Source organism: Rhizophagus irregularis, chromosome 17 (genome assembly GCF_026210795.1).
Source record: "Rhizophagus irregularis chromosome 17, complete sequence".
Lineage (NCBI taxonomy): Eukaryota > Fungi > Glomeromycota > Glomeromycetes > Glomerales > Glomeraceae > Rhizophagus > Rhizophagus irregularis.
Window position 1 is genome coordinate 464,605 of NC_089445.1, and position 26,259 is coordinate 490,863.

The 26,259-nt window shown below is 26.8% G+C and overlaps 6 protein-coding genes across 8 annotated transcripts; 3 read left to right on the forward strand and 3 right to left on the reverse strand.

Moving 5' to 3' along the window:
* Positions 1–1,733: 1,733 nt before the first annotated feature.
* Positions 1,734–3,104, forward strand: OCT59_008837 (uncharacterized protein). The gene is made up of 7 exons (XM_025316240.2): positions 1,734–1,837; positions 1,914–1,949; positions 2,031–2,036; positions 2,105–2,207; positions 2,288–2,354; positions 2,420–2,601; positions 2,692–3,104. Exons 1-6 carry the CDS (start codon positions 1,807–1,809, stop codon positions 2,558–2,560), a joined length of 384 nt encoding a protein of 127 aa, XP_025181095.1. The 5' UTR covers positions 1,734–1,806; the 3' UTR covers positions 2,561–2,601; positions 2,692–3,104.
* Positions 3,105–3,571: 467 nt separating this feature from the next.
* On the reverse strand, positions 3,572–4,637 carry OCT59_008838 (uncharacterized protein). The gene is made up of 3 exons (XM_025316241.2): positions 4,277–4,637; positions 4,155–4,198; positions 3,572–4,072 (listed from the first exon to the last, which is right to left on the reverse strand). The coding sequence occupies exons 1-3, from the start codon at positions 4,614–4,616 to the stop codon at positions 3,857–3,859; spliced, it is 600 nt and encodes a 199-aa protein (XP_025181096.1). The 5' UTR covers positions 4,617–4,637; the 3' UTR covers positions 3,572–3,856.
* A 4,757-nt stretch (positions 4,638–9,394) lies between these two features.
* Positions 9,395–11,224, reverse strand: OCT59_008839 (uncharacterized protein; the record flags this gene model as incomplete). The annotated part of the gene is made up of 12 exons (XM_025316243.2): positions 9,395–9,577; positions 9,643–9,698; positions 9,773–9,855; positions 9,925–9,956; positions 10,031–10,093; positions 10,165–10,239; positions 10,305–10,424; positions 10,493–10,561; positions 10,639–10,663; positions 10,749–10,847; positions 10,921–11,136; positions 11,222–11,224. The coding sequence occupies 12 exons, from the start codon at positions 11,222–11,224 to the stop codon at positions 9,486–9,488; spliced, it is 933 nt and encodes a 310-aa protein (XP_025181098.2). The 3' UTR covers positions 9,395–9,485.
* Positions 11,225–11,627: 403 nt separating this feature from the next.
* OCT59_008840 (uncharacterized protein) lies at positions 11,628–13,125 on the forward strand. 2 transcript variants are annotated; one of them, XM_066133154.1, is made up of 5 exons: positions 11,628–11,920; positions 11,996–12,022; positions 12,138–12,355; positions 12,709–12,800; positions 12,885–13,125. In XM_066133154.1, the coding sequence occupies exons 1-5, from the start codon at positions 11,891–11,893 to the stop codon at positions 12,983–12,985; spliced, it is 468 nt and encodes a 155-aa protein (XP_065999627.1). In that variant the 5' UTR covers positions 11,628–11,890; the 3' UTR covers positions 12,986–13,125. The 2 variants fall into 2 exon arrangements, with proteins under 2 accessions (XP_065999627.1, XP_025181099.1); XM_025316244.2 differs by lacking the exons at positions 11,628–11,920; positions 11,996–12,022 and having other exon boundaries at positions 12,065–12,355.
* On the reverse strand, positions 13,093–13,945 carry OCT59_008841. Of its 2 annotated transcripts, XM_066133155.1 has the most exons (3): positions 13,858–13,945; positions 13,501–13,778; positions 13,324–13,426 (listed from the first exon to the last, which is right to left on the reverse strand). In XM_066133155.1, exons 1-2 carry the CDS (start codon positions 13,858–13,860, stop codon positions 13,578–13,580), a joined length of 204 nt encoding a protein of 67 aa, XP_065999628.1. In that variant the 5' UTR covers positions 13,861–13,945; the 3' UTR covers positions 13,324–13,426; positions 13,501–13,577. The 2 variants fall into 2 exon arrangements, with proteins under 2 accessions (XP_025181100.1, XP_065999628.1); XM_025316245.2 differs by having other exon boundaries at positions 13,093–13,778.
* Positions 13,946–23,313: 9,368 nt separating this feature from the next.
* On the forward strand, positions 23,314–25,284 carry OCT59_008842 (uncharacterized protein; the record flags this gene model as incomplete). The annotated part of the gene is made up of 5 exons (XM_025310576.2): positions 23,314–23,960; positions 24,031–24,096; positions 24,250–24,428; positions 24,510–24,560; positions 24,683–25,284. The coding sequence occupies 5 exons, from the start codon at positions 23,314–23,316 to the stop codon at positions 25,282–25,284; spliced, it is 1,545 nt and encodes a 514-aa protein (XP_025181102.2).
* Between the last annotated feature and the right edge of the window lie 975 nt (positions 25,285–26,259).

Genomic DNA, 26,259 nt, shown 5'->3' on the forward strand with positions numbered 1-26,259 from the left:
AGTAACGTTCGAAAGATTGTTATACAATGATTATAATTAGCCATAATCATATGTTCATATTTGAAGTCATGTGATCTGTAATTAAGCTTTCTGTAAATGTTAAGATAAAGTTAGTTCATTTCGTAATTTTTCGGAATTGTCTTTTTTGATAATCAATAACTCTGGTTCTTCTATTTCAGAGACAAAAAAAAAATTAAAGACGAATTTAAGTCCGTAAGTGTAAACCTTTACAGTAAATCTAATTTAAGAAAAATGTAGCCTTGACTTTTTTTTGGTGACAGTGAGATTCGAACTCACGCCCCATTGCTGAGACTGCGACCTGAACGCAGCGCCTTAGACCACTCGGCCATGTCACCTTTATAGCAAGATTTCTTCAATTTGGAAATATTTTATATATTTTAATTTAAGAAAATTTGGTAACTGTGAAGAATTTCAAAGAACTATATTAGAAATAAAAGCTTAATTAAATGAATTTTTAAAGTAATTTTGCCACCTTATTACCACGTGAATAAAAATAATTACCCCAAATATTCAGCCACAAAAAAATTTGATAACCAAATACGTTAACCTAATATTTTTTTTTTTCATATTCTATACAAAGTAATGAGCAAACGTAATTTTATGTCCTGCTTTAACTTATAATAACAGCTCTATCAACTAGATTTTGAGCGTCATATAACAAATTTGTAGTGTTTTTCTCTACAGATATTATGCATATTTGAAGTTATTTGTGATTCTAATTAAAAAGTAAGTTATATCATATTCTAAACTCTTTTTAAGGATACTGTTATTTTCATTTATTATCTAATAGTTAGAGTTGCGTGGTTACTGAAAAATCACATTCTCTTGTTCTGCTGATAAGCAACTTTTGAATATTATGGAAACTTGCTAAGAAACGTGACTATGTACTTTGAAATGTACTCCAAAACGGCGTGAATCGTCATGACGGATATGACTCTGAAACACAAAAGTTTTTCAGCCATAGGTTGAGATCTTTGGGAGAAAGTACAGGTTTCCTTTGCATGTTATTTGGAAAGATAAAATGACAGACTGTCTTATTCAACTCTCATGCTACAAATTACGATAATCAAAGTTTCATAAAGGCCAAGATTTATCAAACTTTAAGCGTGAAGAAACTTCGTTTATCACATAATATTGAACATGAAATTATGGGGAGAAAGTTCTTGGCATTTTTTATTTATTCATGTTATTTATTGAGTGTACTAATAACTCGTTTCAATTACAAAATGCTAAAAGATAAATTAAGAGGATTCAACATCAGAAGAATTTTAATGTAGGACAGACTAATTCAATAGTTTGTTATGGAGAATAAATTGTAAAACCATATGACTACTAAAAGTTATCTCTCATCTCTCCAATTTAAGCTATTTAATTGATCTGGTTTTACCGATAAAAATACATTTGTTAATTGATTTCAGTATATATTTCCCACTTTAAGGGCGTCTGTTTATCAAGATTTTCGTGATGCAATCGTGTTGAAGTTTCAGTACTATTTAATTTCATTATCGAACTTTTAGAATATTAAATAAAAAAATCTGCTAAAAAAGTTACTTTATTCATTTATAACTTCTCAACAACTTCTCAATAGGTATGTAACTACTACGTATGGGAACTCTTCGCGTAGTATTAATGATTGTATTGATTGTGTAATAGGGGCTGTGGTATCACCAAATTTGTGCTTATTTGTGATTATTAGTTACAAATTCAGCCTTGTGATAAATTTGGATTATCTTAAATTTTTCTCTCTACTTCTTTTATTTTTTAAACTTTTGTTAACGAGTAAAAATGACTAGAGGAAAGCTTGAAGTTCATATTGGTACTTAGAGTTTCAAGTTAAATTCTACACGTAATACCTTTTTAATTTTTCTAATTTAACACTTTGTGCTCAACAGTTGAAGGTAAAGACATTAAAGACACGGACGTCATTGGTATGTTGCGAATTTTCTTGTAAAATAATTTTTATCGAATAATTATTAATATTTAATCCTACCTTAATTATTTTTGAACAGGCAAAGGTATTTATTTTTCAAAAAAAAAAAATCTTCCTTATTATTACGGATAAATAACACTTTTTTTATAATAGGTGACCCTTATGTCGAACTTTGGTTGGATAATGATTCTAGTAAACATAAGACCGATACTAGAAGTGGAACCGCTACTCCTGTTTGGGACAAGTTTTTCCATTAGTGAGTTTTTTCCCTTTATATATATATTTTTTTTTATTACAGTTCACAGTTTAATAATGTCTATATTTTAAATATTGCAGTTTTGTTAATGATAATAAAGTACTTAATCTCAGAGTTCTTGATGAAGATGTTGGTGCGGATGAAGAGGTAAAAATAGCATAAATGCTTATTTTTATTTTAATTATTTTATTTTTAAATAATTTTAATTTTAGATTGGTGTAGCTAAAATTTCTCTTGACCAAGTATATAAAAACGAATATATTGACCAATGGGTTAGTTTGCCAGATGCAAAAGTTAGTGGTACATGTAATGGTCAAGTCCGTGTAATTTTGGAATTTTGGCCAACTAGTTGATTTAAATAATTTTATTTTGTTTTAACGAATTTTAAAACAATGTAATGTAAATTTTTTCATATATTTATAAATTATTAATAAACACGATTATTTATTTTTTTTTAAATGAATTTTTCTAAATAAAATATTAGGATTTTGTTTTTTATCGCACCCGCGATATATTGCACCCCATATAAAAGCATTCTAAGTAAAATTGTAAAGCAGGCAAATGAAAAATAGAGAATTAGAAAATTTGACAAAGATCGGTAATCGGCATATTTAGTATGAAAATTGTTAAGGGGGGGGGAGAGCGATATCGATAATTAAATTAAAATACTTTTATTATTATTGGTGATTCTAATAATTTACAATGATACAATTTTAACTGCATTTAATGCTATTAATGTTAAATTTATCAACCTTAAATATTTATAAATCAGATTTTATATAATACTATTTCTAATATTTTAATCTAACTACACATCATAAAATTTTTTTAAACAAATATTTATATATGATATTAATTTTAACCAATAAAAATACTTAATATACCTATTGTTTTTTTATATTTGCATAATTGCATTGTCATTATAGCATAAATGGACTTTACTTTTTGTATAAATTACTACTATAATGATTTATTAAAGCAAGTTAAATAATATTGTAAGATCCAAAAAAAAAGAATAACTTTGTATTATATGAAATTTTGCTTTCTTTTTTTTTTACTATTTAAAATATTACTTAACTGCTAATATATATTATTTTATTATTGCATTAACTGAATAAACTGATAGTAACATTTTTGTTTTTCAATATAACTATTTCTATATTTTCAATAAATTAGTTCTATTAATAGTTTATAAATAAATATAATTAGTAAAAATATAAATATTATTATAGATTAGTTTTTTAATGTTAGTATTGCTAGAAACTTTAACAATTTTGCAAGTTTAATAGGTCTTTTTTTATAAATCAAAATATTAGTTTTTAAATATTTTAAAGAAATTCAATTTTTAATCAGTAAACCTTCTTAATTAATAAATATTATTTATATATTTTGAGTTTTACTTTTTATATAATTATAATTATTAAGATTAAAAAAAATAACATTATTTGGAAGAGTATACATAATGTTAAAAAAGAAACCATAAATAGTTACAATACATGTGTATATTTCTCTATATGTATAATTTAGTAAATAATATTCTATTTTAGTCAACTATTTGAGAAAAGTATAGCAGATTATGATGGTTGGAAATTATGTAATTATGTAACAGTGGATAAGTTGGTCCCTTAATTATTATATAAATTACTAAATTATTCCAATTTCTTTACACTTATAAATAAAGCATTAGCATCCACAACTACCACGCCTTCTAAATTTTCTAAAGTTCCTTCAACGTATCCTTTTTTTATTTCTAATTTTGTAGTTTTACTACGTCCAATTACGATTTGATCCGGCTTACATGGCTTACGAAAATTTACATGTAAATAAGCGGTAGCACCATTTTTGTCTGGCAAAAAAGGAATAACCTGAAAAAAAACGAAAATAAAAAATAATTTTAGTTAGAAAGCGAAATCAATTCAATCTATTTTTTATATAGTTATTACTTACAGTTCTTGCAAGTAATTCATCCATTATAGTTGATAAAAATCCACCTTAGGGAAAAGAAAGAAATATAAACAAAATATTATAATATATTTTTGGAAAAGAATTCTTATATTCATTTTAAATACCATGAACAATTCCAATATGCCCACACATATGGTCTCCAATATGCAGAATAGTAACACTTTCTTTCTTTTCTTCAGAAAAGAAAATTAAAGGTTTAACAGTGACTTTTCCTTTTCCGTTTAAAGTTCCAGCAGTAAAATGATGATTTAATTGTTCTTCTTTAATATGTTCATACCCTCTTGATTCTCTGTATGATGAATCATTTTTTAATTCTTTTACGATCGGTAATGAAAATATTTGTTGTTCAGTTGAATTAATATATTGTTGTTCATCGATTTGTGAATTGTCTTGCAAATTAGAATGACATAAGTATTTTGTTGGATCGGTTGTTATAGTAGACATTTTTTTTTTTTGATTAGTAAATCAATTTCAAAATGAAAGGATTAGCGTCATTTATATATTTTGAAATATTGGATAAACATTTTAACGGAAAAATGGTATATGCGCTCGGCTTATCGGACTTTATAAAATATTTTCCGATTGGTTTAATAAATGCGTCAAAAAAAAATGTGATCAACGGGCGTGAGAACAGGAGGAATATTAAATATCATCATGTGAAAGTATTACATGTAGTATTTGTAGTACCGTAATTGTAGAATAATGCTTAAGATTTATTTTAATATTTTAATGATTACTACGGTTAAAAAAATGATAATTGGGATGATTGCAAATATGCATGTGACCTAAATTGAAGATTCCAAAAACTTTGTTGGGGAGAAATCATTTTTTTTTTACCCCAAATTAATCTCTTTTAATTAACCCCCAAAAATTGGTAATAATTTAATATTATCTGTTTTTTAAATTTCCACGCGGCTAACACGTGAATTTTTTTTTATGCCAAATAAAAGATAAACTAGAATAAAGAAAAAAAGCGGTTAGAAAGTTTTTGGGGACGAGATTCAGACATAATTGAAATTGGGATCTACGATTGCTATTATATATGAATGTCCTTTTTGCCCGTGTAAAAAATAAAAAAAAACCATTTTTTTTTTCTTTTTACGATTGTTACGATTGTTAAATATATTAGATTTCAATAAAAATAGGGAATAATAATATTTATAAAGGAGGCGATTCCATTATAAATAAAAAAAAATAAATAAATCCTTAAACTTTTCTCTGAGAAATAATCATCATGGAACAAATATTTTCTCATAATTCAACGGCACAAATGCCAAAAGGAATTCCATTCCCTGAGTATTATCCATATTTCATGGATTATAGATTTCCGCTGACAATGGCTTCCCTTTACATAATTTCAGTATCTTTATTCAATCCGAAATCTAATGCCGTTTCTCGTATAGTAGCAAAACAAAAAGGTATTAAAGTAACAAATACAAAAAGTAATCCCCTAATGACTGGTTTCGTATTCTTGCATAACTTGGCTTTGTGCGTGTTTAGTATAATTACTTTTATTAACATGGCAAGCGCATTTGTTACGAATTTTAAGAACCATAGTGATAATTTTACTGATGCCGTAAGTTATTTCGAATTGATTTGCCAAATATAATATTGTGATGTCACTTATCGTTTCGTATCTCCGCTCGTTATGTATTATGTTGTATTATAGTATTGCGATCGAGATAGTTCGTTGTGGAATAGTGCTCTCGGTTATTGGGGTTACTTCTTTTATCTATCAAAATGTATGTATAAATAAACGCAACCATTCCTTATATTTCTTACTTGCAACTTGAATGCTCTTTCTTGTATTACTTACCGCATTATTTACCGTATTATTTCGCTAGTTTATGAAATTATTGACACAATTATCATCCTCTTAAAAGGACGCCGTTCGTCATTCCTTCAAACATATCATCATGCAGGTGCAATTATCACAATGTGGAGTGGAATGAACTCTAAAGCGCCACCGATTTGGATTTTTGTTGTCTTTAATTCATTCATACATTCTGTAATGTATGCATATTATGCGGCTACTTGTATCGGTTTATCTCCTCCGGGAAAACAATATTTAACTACAATGCAAATAACCCAATTTTTAATTGGAACACCATTGGCTATTTCTTATTTATTTGTCAATGATTGTTTAAGAACTGATACAGCTCGTTATGCTACTTATCTTAATGTTGCGTATTTGTTACCATTAACTGCGTTATTTATTAACTTTGCTGTAAATACGTATGGTCGTAAGGTTTTTAAGGCGGTCAAGAAGATTGATTGAAGTGCAAAAGAAGACAGTATTAGTATAGATTACATTTATATATATATATATATATATATATTATATATTATATAATAATAATTAGTATTAAATTTTAATAATAATGCATATATAATAAAATTCGACCTAAAATATAAAAAAAAAATCTAGATTCACTGTCTAAGATCAGAACTCAGAAGGCTCGGGCCCGGAACATATCAAAATCCGAGTTTGGGCCGCCTCCCGGATCCGGTTTTTTCTAGGTTACAGGTTCGCTATATATTAGTTACGATAGTTTACGTAATCATGCAGAGAACAGTCGTTATAAAAGAATTTATTATTTTGTTTAAGCCCATCCAATATTTAAAATAATATCAAGTATCAACAAGTTTTTTACAATTAATGATTTAACCCGTTTATGTGTCTTAAAACTTTTAATTCTTCAAATTGACTCTTCTAGCAGATATTTACATTAACATCTTCAATATGAATATAATAATACGTGAGTTACTAGAAGATGAGAAATTTGATTATCAATTTCTCTATCAACAATTTTGTATTTATACTTAACAAATTTATTAAAATATACTTAAATAAGTATCAATAAAATATACTTAAATTAGAATTCAAGTACGTTTAAAATATTCTTATCTGTTATAATGTATTTAAATTTTAATTTAAGTATATTTTAATTATATAAAAATACACTAAGTACATTAGAGGTATATTTTAAGCTCAGTTTAGGTATTTTAAGCATATTTTAAGTATAAATACTTTTCATAGTAAATCTTATTTTTTTGTTTGTCAAAAAAATACACCTTAAGTTGATTCTGTAGAAATTATCATTTGTGTTTATTTTAGATATACAGTTTACCCTCTCTATAGCAAATTTTTAAACTTGCTATAATGAAGAAAAAATTCAGGTACAGATTTTTTTATATAATAAAATAACCTTCAGTGAATTTCTTACTATAACAAATTTTAATCTTTAGTTCATGGAATTTACAATAGTGAAAGTAAACTGAAATATTAAAATCAAATGGATATCAATAATAATATTAATTAAAATTATTTTTACCATTTTTGATATGTAATATATAATTAATCTGCTTTATCAAAAAAAAAAATCTTAAAAATCTTAAAAATCTTATTCAAAATATCAATTACTCTACCTAGTATAAATTATCAATTAATTAAACAGCTAGCAGAATAAATAAATAATAAAATTATTCACTCCTATAAAGTAATAAAAGCAAAAAAAAACCTATCAGTACTTTTACTTTTAAAAATGCTTATTTTTAAATATAATATTTAGTTTAATAAAAGCTTTAAAAAAATTTTACTGTTTTTGTATTAAATATATTTTTTATTCTTATTTTATTTATTATTTATTTTTCCTATTATAAAAAGGTAAAAATAATATTAAATTAACCAATTTTTTGACATAAATTAGTCAAATTGAACCAAAAATTAACAAATTTTATTTAAAAAATTGCATTGAATTAAATATATTAAATTTATAATAAGCTAAATTACAAAAAGTTTAGTTCAATTTAATCACAAAAAATTTTAGTTTAAATTGAATTGGATTTGAATTGGCTTAAGTTTACAAGTTTTATCTAAAAATAAAAAAAAATGGTAGTAATATTTTTAAATAAAAAAACTGAAAAAAATTATATATATATTCTAATTTACTATTTTATGAATTTTAAAGTCTAAAAGCTATTAATTTTTAGAGAAAAAAAAAGAAATATTAATAATATTTTCAAATAAAAAAAACAATTCTTTTATCTATTTTACATATTATTAATATTTTTAAATTAAAAAAACAGTTCTTTTATCTATTTTACATATTATTTTAAAGTCCAGTATTCAAAAGTTGAATTTCAAATTCAAAAGTATTTTTAAGAAAAAAAACATTAATTTACATCTGTTTTATATACTATTTTAAAATCTAGTATCCAAGAATCTGAATTTTAAAAGAAAAAAAATTGATAGTTTAAATAAACCTGTTTTAATAAAAAAAAGGTTTTTTTAAAAATTAAAAAAAAACAATAACCTTATTTAAAAACTATTTTTTTAAAAAAAAATGTTACCTATTTTAACAAAAAAAAAATGTCTTATAAAAAATTTAAAAAATGGGTTTAAAAACCATTTTGAAAAATTTATAAAAGTAAATGCAGAATGCTTAGAAGTTTGACTGTATATTAAATTTATTAAATACTTTAAATAAAATATTTTCTTTTTTTATTAATCTAATATGTAAAAATTTGAATAAATTTTTAAATTTTTTCATATAATATATGTAAAATTAAGTATAAAATTTAAAAATTTTTGAAAAGTAAATTTTCTTTATAATGTTTTTTCCTTCTATATTCTATATAATTTTATGTTACCAATAATATTGTCTTTATAGAAAATAATGAATTAGCAATATATATTTCTGCACAAGTATTTTTTGATATTATTTTATCTAATTTAATTTTAAAGTACAAAACAATACCAATTATATTTTATATAATACAAGATTCTAATTAAAGAAAATTACATCTAATTAAAAAATAAAAAATATCTGATATTTTAAATAGAATATTATTTTATTAACCTATTAATACTGGCAATAAAAATGAATTGCTAAAAATCAAATAAAATTAAGTCAACCAAATATATGAATATATGTTTAAAATTTAACCAGATCAGATTATTTAGATTAAAATGTAATTGTTATATATTAATTTGTTGCCACTCAAATAGTAATGTGACGAAAACATCGGGCTACACGCTAAGATGGTGCGTTACATACGTCGCCTATCTACCTGATTAGTCACCATGACCACCCGACAGTGCACATGTGGGGTTCCATAGAGGAATGACGAATGGTTTACAAATTAATAATATTAGCATAGTTATATAGTTCTTTTACTTATGTATAATTACTAACATTATTCTAATAAATTTGTAAATGTACTGCGGTTATTAAAAAATAAAAAAAAACAAATAGTAATATTAAAGAAAAATTTATTATTTTTTTTTTATTTTTTGTAATTACAGAAAATTCACTCATTAGCAGTTATATTAGGATATAAATCAAATCTTCTTTGTGATGGAACTGGTATTGATTGTCTTATTACTTTAATTTGTTCCACATCTAAAAATAAGTTGGAAATGTAAAAAACACACATACAAATGTACAGATTTTCATAAACTTCTTACCAATATTAGCATAAATAATCGCTTCTTCATGCTCTGTGGTTGCAAGAATTTGTCCACTAAATATAACATTTATGATAATAAATAAGTTTCGTAATAGACATCAAAGTACAAAACAATGTGCTAAACTCACCTTGGATCAACTATAGTAGAGTGTCCCCATGCATGATAAGCCGCTGACATATCCCGGGCAGGCGAACATGTAGCCACAAAAAACTATGTAATAAATAATTTTAACTTCACATGTAAAACTAAATGCTAAACATTTCAAAATAAAATATTTACTTGATTATCGACTGCTCTAGCTCTTTGTAATACTGTTTTATAAATTTTTTAAAAAAATAATAAATCATTATGACACTAAATTAATTGAATTATTCTAAAAACTTACACTCCCAATGTAATGGACCAGTTGTAAGATTAAACGCTCCTGGATATATCATTGCAATACATCCTTTCAAAAAAAAAAAATTATGAAATCAACACAAATTTATAGTATCACCCACTAGTAAGAATAAATTATACCTTTTCTAGAAGCAATCATAGCCATCTCCGGAAATCTCATATCATAACAAATACCAATTCCAATCTTTCCATAATCTAAATATTCGATATTAGACAATTGAAATATGATTATGAAATTAAAAAATAAATTATTGACAAACCAGTTTCAAATTGTGTCAAAGAATTCCCGGGAGACAATGTTTCACTTTCTTGAAATTTTATCTTCCCTGGAATATTGATATCAAATAAATGAACTTTGCGATGCTTTGCAATTAAATTTCCTAACAAAAGGGTCAAATGTTATTCAGAATCAATGATCAATTATGTGATTGACATCAAAATCAATTACCTTCGGTATCGTACACTAGACAAGTATTAAATAACTTTCCCGACGAATCCTCTCGTTCTGGTATAGATCCTTCAAAATCAAATAAATTTCAACATTAAACTGAAATAGAATCATGTATCGTGAATTGATCTGTAAAGGTTATTCACCCCCAACAACAAATGCTTTAGCTTCCTAACGAGAATCAAAATTGAATGGATAATAACAAATTAATTTAATATATATTATATATAATATATAATTAGTTGATTTAATTTACCTTCGCTGCTTCAGAAAGGGTTTTTGCACTTTCTCCTTGTGAAATGTTTTCTGCATACTCTGCAAAATATTGTGTTCCATAAGGCGAGTTAAAACATTCCTAATAATAAGCTTTTTAAAAATAATAAAAAAAAAATCAAAACAAATCGATCAGCTCGATATAAGCTAGATACCGGCAAAACAATAACTTTAGCACCATTTCTAGATGCCTCCAAAATTTTGCTTTTCGTTTTTAATAAATTGACGGTTTTATCAGCTGTAACACTTAATTGAATACATGCAAGCTTAAAAGAATTAGACATTGTGGATAAAAAATTCTTATGTTGAAAAGAATGAATCGGAGGTTTTATTAAAACTGTGGATAATAGTTGACGTGAAAACATGAGTAGCTATAACAGATAATATAATAATTGATCAAAAACTAGAATAAATTTAAATTATCATGTGATTATTTCTATATCAAGATCTTCATACCATTAAAATTTCTCACATACTAAATTTTATAGCGGATATTGAGTGTTTCCAAGCATCTATAATAATCGAATATACTCGAGTATTCGTTTAAGCTTGCATTTTAGTTGATATTATTATGACATTAATTCTTACAAAATCGATTTTGACTATACTAAACGAATATTCCAAGCTTATCAAATAATTATTTTATGACATGATCCCAATCACTATCTTGTAATACGTAAGTTTACCCGTATGGGCTTTTGTTATTCTAATGAAGAATGGATATCTGACAAGATAAGTTTAGAATGGCGTAACATATATGTAACCACTACTGAGCGCCCAAAGATTTCCCATAATTGACCAATCGTTATCGAGAAAGCTAGTTCAGTATAAATTTTATATAAGGTTGCGACCAAGTTAATAAAGTTAAGTTGTAGCCTTAAAACATCAAATTTATAACGTAGCAAACGACATTATTTAGAGCATTATTCTATCAAAATAACAAATTTGCGTCTAAACAGCCTATTTTGCCCGAAGCTTTGACCAAAACTTACGTCCTCATCTCTAATTTTTCTTCCTCCAGCCATTGAAAAATGTCGAATATTGGTATTCAGCTAAAAAACCTGGCTTTAAGAAAAAGCCAGCCCGTATTGCCAAAGGAACTTTTGGCTATCTGTTTTTATCACGATGGTGCTACTAAATATTATTATTCTACCTGTAAGTAAAATTAATATAAAAATATAGTTCATTTATTTAAACACATTCTTATTGATCTTTATACTCTTAATACAGTGGGCAAGAAGACTGGGTGGCGTTCCTGTAAGTATTTCAAAAAATTCCTTTTTCTTATCGCTCCCCTTTGTATTCTAACCAGTAACTTATAGACGATAATACGATGAAAATGCTTTCACGACCTCTAAATCCCTCAATACAGGACACGACTCCCGATTTTTTACTAAACCCCTCAAACCCCTCAAGAAATTTAAGAAATTTAGAAGGTATTTTCCGCCATCCCATAAAAATCGACCGCGAATTACGCGAATTAATAATAATTCCAGAAAAAGATACCACTCCGACTTGGAGTGGTATAATTAAAAATAACACTTTATTTTTGAGAGTCTCTTCTTTGGAATATGACTCTCTAAAGGAGAGGTACGCTATTAATAAATCATTATGTGTAAATTTTTTTATTTAAGCAACACAATAAACATATTTCAAGATATGTTGGATCATAAGTGTCCCGGTTCATTAAAACCGCTGAAAGTAATCATATGATTACCATAGCTATGTTCTTGTTCAATGTTAAATATTTTTGAAACATAAATAGCATTATGAGCAAGAATTTGACTGTGGAAATGTTTGATTTTACTGATCGTGTGTTGACGAAAGCGGTTAAGGGATTATGAACCACATATTTTGAGTTCTAACACTTTTTTATTTAAAAAAATTTCATTTTGTTCTACTTTGTTTGTGCTGCACCTTTTTACGCTATTGTAACAAATTAGCATTGTTGCTGTTATCGAGCTGGCCGAAGAATTACTAAAGTGTGATACTTTAGTAATATGCCTTGATAGGAATGACAAAAATTCCAGCCTTTGTAAGTTCCTTTAAAATTATTTTTTTTTTGAAAAAAAAAAAAAATTCTAAAATCTTGATTTATTGACTCCTATTTCATTTTTAGCTACATTAATTCGAAGCTTTTTTTATTTTGGCTTCGAGCTCGTGCCCCCTGGCACGTATAATCATTCCAACGAGTTCATTCTTGTTGGAATGGAGCTCTAAAAAGATCTATTGAATTTTTTTACTGATCTATTACGATTAAATAAGTATTTTCAAATTAAAATATATAACATATAACGTATATAACAATTGTAAATTATTATAATTTTATAATAAATAAATCATATTTTTTTACACGGTTAAATATAAGAATAAAATATTCCCGTGAATGTTGAAAATGCAAAATATACATTAATATATTGAAATATTTAGTAATTACACGGTGGTTGCAAGTATTTTAAAGTTAAGGAATATTGGTCCTTTACGGTAATTTAGGTGAGGATTCGGGAATATGTTAAAAGATTTTACAATTTTACGACAAAACTTATTATTTATATATATATATATATCAAAAATTGAACATTTTTTTAATCGCTATCAATTAGATATTAGCAAAGTTTATTAATAAAACTTCTTGTAAAATCGAAGAACTAATTTTGCAACCTATAATGTATATGATTACTAAGGAAATTTATTAACAACATTAAAATCAATAACAAATTTTAAAATTTTGCAACCATTTTTTTTTTCAGTATAGTTCCCTCCAGTAAATCAGTCTATCAGTCCATAAATAAATATGAATTTTTTTATTGATTTAACGAAGACGTCTTGCTTCACGTTCAGATTCCAAAAGACACAAAATATCGTTTTCACGGACTGGTCCTTTAACATTACGAATAATTGAACGAGTTGAATCATCCATAAATTCAACTCTAACTTGAGTTACGCCACCCCGAGAACCAGTACGGCCTAGTACTTTGATGACTTTTGCAAGTTTAACTGGTTGTTTTGCGTCCTATAAACCAAAAATATTAGTATTTGACAATTAAAACAAAGAAACCTGAAACTTTGATCAGTAAATATTCTTAAAATACCATTGCACTATTTATTCAAATAAAAGAAATTATATTCTGAGTTTTACTTTCTTGTAAATAAGGAGAATAATTTTTTTTTCTTCGCAGCAAGATTAAAAAAAAATTTTTTATTTCTTTTGATTACAGCTCACGTGATTTATGTACGCAATACCGTGACCCAATACTAACGTGACCCAAAACTAGTTGTAATTTAAATAATTTTGAAATAAATTTATTAAATTTATTAATTCTTTAAGCAATTAACAAAGAAAAAAATTATTAATACTAGATACATATAAGTCATATAACTGTCACAACGTTATTTTAAATTTTACAAGCAAAACGGAAGTTAATAAAGTTGAAACGTTATAATAAATAAAATGTATAACAAAACTTATTAGCGTTTACGAGAATATCGTTCATAAATTTTTTGTTTCATTCCATTTATGAGTTCATCGAGATTCGAAAAGCGGAGATCTTCAACACGAAGACCATAAGGTCTAAACATTCCTCGCTAATAAAATCGTAATCTCGATTAGCTTTAGTTTCAAACTGTCCCCAAAAAAATAAATAAATAAATTGATACCATTTTCGACATTCGAGTTCCAGGTCTAAATTTATACCCGTAGATGAAACAACCAGGGTTAGAATTGTCCATATAAAATCCATATGCAGTATATTTCGGATTATTTCGAAGACAAGATTCCAAAAATTCATCTAATTGTCTTTCAGTTGGTCTGAACCTTTGATGATTAATCATCTTATCAATAAAATCGTTTGTTTCCTCAATATATGTGACTAATAATTCTTCCAAAGCTTCATATTCCGTTTGTTCATTTTCTACAAATAACCTGCGACCAACTTCTAGACCGGGATCCAGTCCTAACTCAATTATATCTATTCGAAAATAATTGAAATTTAATGATAATTTGTTGATCACGGGATAGCTTAAAATATAACTTACCGAAATGACGATAAACATTATCACAAATCTTCCAAGTTATTGAAAGCTTATCTGGATTATCTGTCTTCGGTCGAATGATATAGAATCCATTTGGCTGCGTAGATAATTTTTCTTCTGCTTCTTGAGCAGAAACTCTTTCAAAACAAGGATGAGTAATGGTTCGTGGTGGTTTCGGCTTAGGTTTTGGGACATATTGACTTACTTTTTTAACTAATAATCAAAGTTTAAATATAAAAATATGTATTAAGGCAAATAAAATTACTTTAAGGATGCTTTTACCTTTTATTGGAGGTTGGTAATTCTGTTTAGTCTCTCTATCAATGAACTCATCAAATCTTTTGTCGTAAAAAGAAATATGATGTCCTTTTTCTAAATCTCTCGGTTTACAACTTAATACTATAGTAAAATCATCTTTATTTATTGACTTTACTAAAGCGTCGAGTGTATCACCTTCTTCAATATTATTATTTACTTTCTTATCTATATAATTCCATCCAATATTACATTCGAAACCTGAATTCTTAAGACGAACTCTTAAAGCACCAGTAGTAATGCTCTTAACAACTACTGAAACAATTAGACCCGGATACAAACTATCTTTCGTTTCTTTAGTAACCATTTCGAAAACTTGATCATCGGTTGGTATTTCGAAATCTCTTCGTCTGTCACCGAAAGGGTTCCTGTTTTCTCTCTTAATCAATTGCATTACAAAATATTTTTGATTTGAACGTGCATCATCCATATCAGGAGTATTTCTGGAGTATTTACGTGCCAGATCATAGAGATCTGGATGGATACGACTATCATCTAATGGCTCCAAAGGGTCAGAGCGTATTCTTAAAAATCCAGCACAATTTTGGAAGATTTTTGGTTCAAGATATGTCTCTTTCAATGTAGCTCGACTATCAATAAATGGTTCATAATATGGCTTGTAATTTTCCCCAAATATTACTTGCTTTAAATATATAGATTTTCTAGGACCAAACCCACAAATGTAATGTAAAGCTCTTTGTCTTGGCTCATTAAACTCGTCACGTAAAATGTCATTGATATCAACTCCTACTTCATTAACTACGTTAACGAACGCCCGATCTAAAGCCTCTTTAAATTTTTCTTCAGGCAAAAAGGATTGTAAAGGATGAAATTTAATAGCCAATATTTTGTCTCCAAGCCTAAGATATTCCATTAATGGATTTTGAATCATCCTAGCTAAGGATGTACAATATCTAGATAATTCCGACGACTTAGGAAACTCCTTTTTGGCTATTTCCGAAGCTGTATATTCCATTGCTACTTTATCATCAGTAACGATTACAGTGGCTTTGTCAGATTGATTCTTTAGTCTCTCGTTATGATAACGTACAAAGTTTTTAACAGTTTGAAGTAGAAACTTTGTTTTAAAATCATAACATCGTACGGCAACAACGTGAGGGTTAATTTCTTCTAGAGCATCCAGAAATTCATTTCCTTCTCTCGAATTTAAGTCCTTGAGCATGGGCCAAGACCATTCTTGGGCCTTTTTACCATTTTCGTTGATATAGACACAACAAGTATCATTCTCTATTCCACCAGCTCCAAATGATAATGCAAAAACGCGAGGAATTGCATTTCTACGCATTTCTGGTGTCCTAAATGGCTTAACATCAATCTTCCTTTCTAAATTGAGCATGCACTGCTCCATTATCGATTGTTCGGCGTTGGCTTTGAATTTTGCTATTAACCATGATTCAATAATTGGTCGTAAAATATCATTATATGCTTTAAAAGCAGCATCTACACGATATTTATTCCATTCAACATGGTTACTCGAGGCTGGAGCAGTTTCTAAATCGAATCGTCTTGGAATATCACTTACAATATTATTTTTTAATGTTTCTAAAAACTTTTCTTCGTTACGTAATTGAAACGATATATTTATCAAATTTTGATTTTTATAATGTAAAATTCGAGCAAAATCTCCACCAATATTGAATACCTTTTGGATAGGTATCTTCCAGAAGCAGTAAGACCAGATTTCATTGTTATCAGAAATAGCCTCCAATGGACCTGAAGTAATTAAAAGTCCATTTTGCATATAATTATTACGAACAAATTTCCGGAACATAGGATCAACTGACATTTCATATGCAAGTAATTCCATGGATTGTTTTAATAATTCATCAGGGGCTTTAGATTCAGGATATAATTGCAGTGCTACTTCCCGAGGAGTCGAGCTCTCGTTAACGGGTTGATGAAGCTTAGTTTCTGAATTAAGACTTCGTACAAATGAAGGAATTTGAACTCCAAATTTGTCAACTATCTTGAGAAGACCTTTGTGAATATATTCTAAATATTTAAGATTCTTAGATACCATGCCCTTGCGACGTAATTCTTCTGTTGGTGAAACTTGTTGAACACTTATGGTTTTTTTCTTTTCTTGAAATTTAATGTATACACTCAGATCATAAAGTTCGTCAATTTCCTTCGCTTCCGAAAACACCTTACTGACGTAGGAATCCTGAGAATGGTTTTTATAAATTTCGGAATTCAGTTTATCTCTCATTTCCACAAATTTTCTGAAATCATATTCGAGATCAAAAATGTGCCACAAATCAGTCCGAGAAAGGATTGTTGTCACAGGATCTTCATCATAATTAGCGATCAAATCTCTTTTATAGGTCCATATGTATGGAACTTCAACAAATTCTTGGCCGAAAAGTGTCAAGGCATTTTTAACAGACCTAGACAATTGTGACGATACTAGAATTCCATGATAATCTGCAAGAGATTTAGTTATTGTGTCTGTTGCTTGATTGATTTCCTCTTTTGTAAGTTTACGATTCACTACGATATCAGGTCGAAGCTAATTTGATGATTAGACAGTCGTTATTTTTGGTTAAAATATTTTAACGTCGAACATAAAATAAGCTTACTTGAAAGCGTTCAGGTAAGTCAGTCAATTTTATTTCTTTATCTTTTCGAGTTAAATAAGCTTCTGGGCTAAATACTTTTTCCAATGATTCAATATTAAAATCCGGTGGTTCTTCCTAAATAATATTACATAGAATTTATCTTGGTCGAAAAAAAAATGACAATAGAGAATTAAAAATAACTTACAATCTTTTCGAAGGCAAACGAATATTTGTCCTCAAGATCATGAAATACTTCATCGAATAATGTTGGTGCGTGCCTTTCACCTTCAATAAAATCTTCTCCATCATCATAAACGACAAAGTCTTCCTCATTTTCCTCTAAAACTTCCTCCTCTTCATCTTCATCAAAAATATTTTTTACATCTTTCGATGGTTTTCTTACTCCTCTCTTTAAACGTTTGAATTTTTGCTTTAAAACAGGAAAAAAACAATACGCTAAATTAATAATATTAACAATACACTGATTATAATGTCAGTAAAAGAGGAAATAAACCGGTAAAATACCTCACTACGAGCAATTTTTACACCTGTGTTTTCTTCGATAAGATCAAGTTCATCCTCACTTAGATCGTCTGAAGATTCATGCCGTCTCTTCTTGTTTTTTTTCTTTTTCTTTTTACGTTTCTCTTTTACTTCTTCCACCACCTCCTCCTCTTCGTTCTCATCGACAATGAATCCTTCAGCAATTTCCTTAGCAGCTTCAGAATCGGTAGATTCTTCTGCTTCGGAAGATGAATACTGATTATCCTCTTCTTCCGGCTCACGCTCGTCGCCATAAACTTCTTGTTCAATCTGTACACTATCACTATCCATAATTTTTTTGTTTGTTTAAACGTAGGATTTATTTTTTGTTAATTTGACCATATGTGGCACAGTTCATCAACAAAATTTATAAAATTTTCATCCACGTGACTTTTATGGCGTATTTTGATCATCTTTATTAAAATGATTCCATTTTTTTAGTTTTTCAATATATTAACCTATAACTTAACCTACAATCCGTCACTAAAATAAGTAATAAATATTGACAACATTTTATATTTGAAGTTGTAAAATATACATGCTGCCCAAATTATTTTGGGATACCATAATTATAATTTGGAATGCTATAATTCATTCAGTTTATATGTAATTTACTATGTAAAATGCCAAAATAATTTGGGATGCCGTGACATACATATATTAGCTAATATTATTTTAATAGTAATGTTTACTCCCCCCCACCCCCTAAAATATTAGCTAATATATGTCATTGTCCTAATTGAATTTGGGATTTTACTTATAATTATGGCAGTCCAAAATAACTTGGGCAATATGTATATTGTAAAAATACTTAACAGTTAACTTTATTAATTACTGTAACAAACTTTTTAAAAAATATATAAAAAGGGAAAAGTGAAAAAAAATTTATTATGGTAAACAACTTAGTAAATGATAAACAAATAAATAATCAATATGCCTAAACCTGATGAATCAATCAAATTTGAAATCTAGAATATTAAAGAAATTTTTATGCTGAATAGTCACATGATATGTTATTTTATAATATTTGTTATAATAAAAAGTAGTGTTTTAATATTTAAGGATAATTTAAAAATGTAATATGTAATTATTTTTAAAAGGTTATAAGATTGCAACTATTACAACTATATATGGCCTGGTAATTCCCTATTTTCGTATAAATACGTAATTCATAATCCTGGTAATTAATTACCAGATTTTTTAAAAAATACGTAAATACGTAATTATTTATGTCATACGTAATTAGCGTAAATATTATTGGCTGATCATGGGTCATGTGCTTTTTTTATATCAGCATTTTATTGTTTTTGCATTTTTATATATATAAATGCCGGAACCATCTGTTTCGGCATTTTTTTTGCATTTCTACAAGTAAAAATGCCAGAACTGATGGTTTCGGCGTTGTGGCACGCCGCCTATAGGATATTAAAATAAAATATCGTATGTTGCCACCGACGTGTTGAGTTCGTAAAGAAATCTATGCTTAGTTTAAAATAAAAATTAGTTACAAAAATTACAAAAACATTATTTTCTTACCAAATATTTTTTAAAATCTCAAACTTAATAATATAATATTAATTAATTCTCAAGCGTACAATGAGTATATTCATATTTGAATAAATTTTAATAATTAATATTTTAATATTATTTTATTTGAGCCAAAATTTGACTGCAGAATTTCCTATCGAAATCCACTTGTATTTATACATTTTTAAAAAAAATATTTCTAATATTTCTAATATTTACTATCTTTTCTAATAAAATTTGAAGATCTATTATTATATGACTATCTCGTTACACTAAACTAAACTATAAATATAATTTTATTGGCTAATTATTTACCCATCGGTTAATTATTTATCCTTTGGCTAATTATTTATCCTTATTCTATTTTATTGTATTTTTCGGTTATTACAGCGTTTTTTTTTGCATTTTTACTAGTAAAAACGCTGGAACTATCAGTTTTGGCATTTTTTTTGCATTTTACTAGTAAAAACACTGGAATTATCAGTTTTGGCATTTTTTTCATTTCTACAAGTGAAAATGCCGAAACTATCAGTTTCAGCGTTTTTTTTTCATTTCTACAAGTGAAAACGCTGGAACTATCAGTTTCGGCTTTTTTTTCATTTCTACAAGAAAAAACGCTGGAACTATCAGTTTTGGTGATTTTCTTGCATTTTTTACAAGTAAAATGCTAGAACTATCAGTTTCAGCGATTTTCTTTTTATTATTACATGTAAAATGCCGAAACTATCAGTTTCGGCGATTTCTTTTCATTTTTACTAGTAAAAACGCCAGAACTATCAGTTTTGGCATTTTTTTTTGCATTTTTACTAGTAAAATGCCAGAACTATCAGTTTCGGCATTTTTTCATTTCTACAAGTGAAAACGCCAGAACTATCAGTTTCAGCATTTTTTTTCATTTCTACAAGAAAAAACGCCAGAACTATCAGTTTCGGCAATTTTCTTGCATTTTTACAAGTAAAAATGCCAGAACTATCAGTTTCAGCGATTTTCTTTTTATTATTACATGTAAAATGCTGAAACTATCAGTTTCGGCGATTTTCTTTTTATTATTACGTGTTGTAAAACTGCTGAGCTATCAGTTTCGGCATGTTTTTCTCACATTTTCACATATCATGTGATTAATTACCAATAGTATTTACAGTAATTACGTTAAACGTAATTATTTATGGGTACGTTTGACTAATTACGAAAACATTAATAATTACGATTAATGTAATTATTTACGTTATACATAATTAATTACGAATTACGTAATTATTTACGTATTTCGAATTACGAATTACATTTTTGGCTGATGATTTACCAGGTCATGTATAATTATAACATATATAATTATTATATAGTATTATAATAAACTTACTTTTGTAATTTTTATTTTTCAAAAAAGGAAATTTTTGAAAAATTAGTTGCCTGCAACACATTTGGAATTTTATTAGATAATAATATAAATGCAAAATACAATACATGTACAATAAATAAAAAAAATCTAATATAAGTAAACTCCAAATCATCCATTATCTTTAGTTAGAGAATTATATATATATTGTCAGTAAAGAACTTAGGTTAGAAAAGTAAGCCTACTGTGAAAATATCCTTTTTTAGAAGAGTTCCTCTCTTCCTAATTTATACCATGAGTGCTTCCAAAAACTTACTGCTACTGCAGAATGAAACTTAGAACCGTACAAATCAAAAAAAAAATAAAAGGAGCAAAATAACAATTTAGGGTAAAATAATAAATAAAATAAACATCATAATGTTTATCTTAGCATTTATTAAATTTTTATAAATAGCACTTATTGAATACAAGATGTGTTAAAAAAGTGTCTATAAGGCCAGACAAAAAAAAAATTTAGATTCTTGTATTAACTATATTTGAAGTTTCGCATTAAAAATCAAATCAGTACCGATATATTGTTAATATGTATATATACGATATGTACCTAATTGGTTACCGATATATAAGTACCCGATATGTGTATGATAGATTCTTTTTTGACCTGTGCTATAAAGGTAAGGTTTACATATAAAATTCTTTAAAGATCCTACTATAATAGGAAATTTTATGTTACATTGTTATGATTTTTTTCCTTTTTAGTTAATTAACCAATAGAATTTAAGCAAATTCTAAGGTAAGGTTTCATATAAAAGTAAAATTTCTACCGGTAACATATTTTAATAGTAGGCGAGATTCTGTTGATTTATCAAGTTTAATTTATTTATATATTACAAAGTTACACAAAATATAATAAACATTACATATAAAACATTTTTACATATATAAAAAAAAACTGGCTGGTTGAGTTAATTTTAAAATTTTATGTCACAAGAATCTAATTTTTTTTTTTGCTCAGCCTAAATGTTAAATTAAAGTATTAAAAAAATACTTGAAAAATTAAATATTTAATAAATAATAAAATATTGCAATGCCTATTTAAGTATTATAAATGCAAATTTTTAATATTTATTAAATACTGCCATTTGGTAAATACAAGACTCTATTTGGTTAAACTTCATGATAAAGGGAAAAAACTAAAAAATTAGTATTCTATAAGTACAAAGTAACTACTATAGTATTCCATTCATCCTGCCTATAGCTTGCTAAACTTGAGCAATCATTCCATCAATTCTCAAGTTTTCTAAATAGTGACCTAATTTCTGCTAATAAAGTAATTTTGCCAGTGCCACTAGTAACATTTAAACCTTTTTCCATTATTTTCAGAGTTTTAGAAACATGTTTTTTTCAAAAAGCTTGTCCTCCTGATTCTTATTATTTGCAGTCTTCTGTCTATTCTTGTAAACCAAATCTTGGTTCTTCTTTTGATTATAGCCAATTCTTATTAATTGATTATAAGTTTAAGACCTTTTAATAATTAAAGTAAAAAATACTATATCCAAACATCTTTATATTCTGGCAAATTTAAATTAGTATTAGTAATTTTATCCAAATCAGCCCAATTTTTGTAATACGTAATGAACTTGTGGGTATTCTTCTTCTGTACAGTGTGTGATACTATAAGATATCTAATAAAATTGACAATTTTCAAATATTAATAAAAAAATATTGAGATGATATTTTTAAAAAATCTTAACATTAATTAATACTTCTTACTAAACTCTATTCAACTATGCTGAAATAATTAAAATCGGACTATTATATTAAAAGTTATAGGCTTTTAAAATATGGAATTTTACTATATTTTGTTCCAATTTGGCCCTTATAAATTTGGTCCGCATTATAATATTTTAGCCAAAATCGTAAATGTGTAACATAGTGAATTTTATATGAAATATCGTATAGTACGTGATACATGAAGATCTGACAATTTGTAATTAAAAATGCTGAGAGTAAAAAAAAAAGTTTTACATTTGCGAAAAATAGTATAAATAAATGAAAAAATCATATCCTTTATCTTTATAATTTTAATCTTTTTTTAGTTTTTTGAAAATCTAGATGATAATGAAGAATATAATTTCTCTAATAATGAAGAAGGATTTGAGTGAGAAGATGGATACTTTAATAAAGAAAGTTTATTTTAAATTCTAGTTGATAATATGAAAAATTTAAAACCATCTAAACGTTCACTTACATATCATGGAAATTCTGATAGAACAAAAAGAAGGAAAAGGAAGTCTATACATGAAGCCATTAAAGCTAATGGTCAAACATTAGATAAATTTTTTATATTGAATAAGAGTGATGATGAAAGAGAAGAAGGAAATGGTGATGATGAAAGAGAAGGGAATGGTGATGATGAAAAAGAAAAAGGAAGTGATAAGTCAAACAATCAATTATTAGATGAATATATCTTAAAAATTGAGAATAAACTTAAAACTGATAAAAAAATAACACCAGGTCAAAAGGTTCGATATAAAGCAGTTCAATACTTTTTTCAATTACAGAAATCTGGTCATCGTAAATTAGAATCTGCTAGAATCATTACACAATTACTAAATCGTGGAGAATGGTTTTCAAAATGTGTTCAAACTTGGACTAAATCATATGCATTATATAACAATATTCCACAAATTGGTCGTAGTAAATATCCAGGAAAAAGTCTAATTGATGATGAAGATATTTGGCTTAAAATTTCATCATATTTACGAAAAGTAAAACATAATGTAACAATTCAAAGTTTTTGTGATTATGTGTCGTCAGAAATATTGCCATTCTTAGAAATTGAAACAAAAATAACAATAAGGTAAAAATCAAATATTTACCTTTAAGTTTTTGAATAATATTTAATTATTAACAATAACTTTAATTTTAAGTACTCGAATAGCAAATAGATGGTTGAAAAAAATGGGATTTGTTTATGATAGATATCAAAAAGGAATGTATGTAGATGGACATGAAAGACCAGATGTAGTTGAATACTGAAAACAATTTCTTAAAAGAATTAGCATGTAAGTTTATTTATCTAAGAATAATGGATTTAAATAAATTTAATTAATTAATATAATTTATATAATATTATAATTTTATTTTAGGTATCAAAATCTAATGCCAACATTTGAGGGTAATAATCTTGAAAGACGAATTGATTTAACTTTAGATGAAAATAAAAAATTATACATACTTGCTACTCATGATGAAACTACATTCCAATCAAATGATGGCCTAAAATCTGGATGGATGCCAAATGAAGAACAACCTTTACGTAAAAAGGGTTAGAGACGTTCAATTCATATTAGTGATTTTTTAACAGATACTATTGGAAGATTAAAATTAAATAATGATCAAATAAAAGAAGTTGGGAATTCTAATATGTATCATAAAGCACGTGTAATGATTAATCCAGGTAAAAACTTTGATGGATAGTGGAATAATATAGATAAGTTGCTTGAGCAGGTAAATATATAAATTAAAAAATATTTGAAAAATATTAGTAATTGGCATTGATATTTGTAATTATTTAAATAGTAAATCAGGCTATACCTATTTTTGAAAAAACTTATCCAGGTGCAATTGCTGTATTTGCCTTTGATAATTCTTCAAGTCATGGAAAATATGCTGATAATGAATTAAATGCAAATCATATGAATTTGAATCCAGGTGAAAAACAGGCTAAATTACGTGATACAATTTTTAATGGACAAATTCAACATATGAATTTTCCAGATAATTATCATGATAAAAATTTACGCAGAAAACCTAAAGGAATGAAAATTATTTTAGAAAAAAGAGGTTTATGGCTATCAACAGGGTTAAAAGCATATTGTGGTAATAATGAATATAATGTTAATTCTCAATGTTGTGCAAGACATATTCTTTCAAATCAACCTGATTTTTTTGATATTAAACTTTTAATTCAAGAAATTATTGAAGCAAAAGGTCATAAGGTTATATTTTATCCAAAGTTCTATTGTAAACTTAATTATATTGAAATGTATTGGGGAGCAGCAAAATGGTATGCTCATCAGCAATGTGACTATAGTTGGACAGGATTACAAAGAGTTGTTCCACTTGCATTAGATTCAGTTCTTATTAATCATATTAGAAAATATGCTAGAAAGTCTGCATGATATATGGATTGTTATAGAAAAGGTTTGGATGCTAAACAAGCTAAATATGCTGTAAAAAAATTTAAGTCATATAGAACAATACTTAATTTGATTTTAACAAATATTGATTTTTTATATGATTGATGCTTAATTTTGATTAATTTAAAATATAAAATCATGTGATTTATTATGGTCACTAAGGTTACCTGCTTAAACCTCTCCAAAATTCTACAATTAGTTTCTTCAAGATTTTACTATAGTTTTATTATAGTTTTGGCAAAGTTTTGGCAGTTTCAGCATTTATAATAAGTTTCGTCAGGTTTCATCTTTCTCCAGAGTTTCGCCAACTTTTTAATAAGATTTTCATATAGTTTTAGCAAAGTTTTGCTATTTCGGCATTTCGCTAACTTGCCAAAACCCCCTAGTTTCTCCAGCAACCTTAATGGTCATATGATATATCATATAAGAAATAAAATTGGGCTGCTCAAATAAAAAGTAGATGTCTTATGCTGTCACATACAGTACTATCTTAAAAGTCTTGTATCTCAAATAGAATAGCAGTAATTAGGAAAGGTCCAAAAGATAAAATATCAAAGTGATTATAGTTCCAGATAAATCTTTAACCACTACCTAAAATCATTCTTAGTATTCCTTTCTTTATTAAAAATTCCAGTTAGCTGGATATCATTAGATAGGTAAACCTTCTAGATTCTATAAGCTCATAGTCCACTTGTTAAAGTCAATAAAATAGTGATTGTTGAATATTTCTAGTACTTTGAATGAGTCAAGTCAAGTCAAGTTATATGTAAACTTGACTCAACTCATGTTAAATCGAGTTGAATCAAGTCAAGTTAAAATTATAAAAAATATAAACTTGACTTAATTCAGGTCGAATTGACCAGTCAAACCAAATCAAGTCAAGTCAAATTAAATTATATGATTTACTTTTCGATTTATTTCCTTTTTTGGTGATAACCATTCCACAAAATTCCATTT

Bases quoted from the DNA above. Each gene is read 5' to 3' on its own strand.
- OCT59_008840 (XM_066133154.1), top strand. From the start codon at position 11,891: ATGGTGCTACTAAATATTATTATTCTACCT. The intron at 12,023-12,137 runs GTAAGTATTTCA...CCCTCAATACAG, and splicing joins GAAGACTGGGTGGCGTTCCT to GACACGACTCCCGATTTTTT. The intron at 12,801-12,884 runs GTAAGTTCCTTT...TTTCATTTTTAG, and splicing joins TGACAAAAATTCCAGCCTTT to CTACATTAATTCGAAGCTTT.
- OCT59_008838 (XM_025316241.2), bottom strand. From the start codon at position 4,616: ATGTCTACTATAACAACCGATCCAACAAAATACTTATGTCATTCTAAT. The intron at 4,199-4,276 runs GTATTTAAAATG...CTTTTCCCTAAG, and splicing joins GCATATTGGAATTGTTCATG to GTGGATTTTTATCAACTATA. The intron at 4,073-4,154 runs GTAAGTAATAAC...GTTTTTTTTCAG, and splicing joins ATGAATTACTTGCAAGAACT to GTTATTCCTTTTTTGCCAGA.
- OCT59_008837 (XM_025316240.2), top strand. From the start codon at position 1,807: ATGACTAGAGGAAAGCTTGAAGTTCATATTG. The intron at 2,208-2,287 runs GTGAGTTTTTTC...TAAATATTGCAG, and splicing joins TGGGACAAGTTTTTCCATTA to TTTTGTTAATGATAATAAAG. The intron at 2,355-2,419 runs GTAAAAATAGCA...TTTTAATTTTAG, and splicing joins ATGTTGGTGCGGATGAAGAG to ATTGGTGTAGCTAAAATTTC.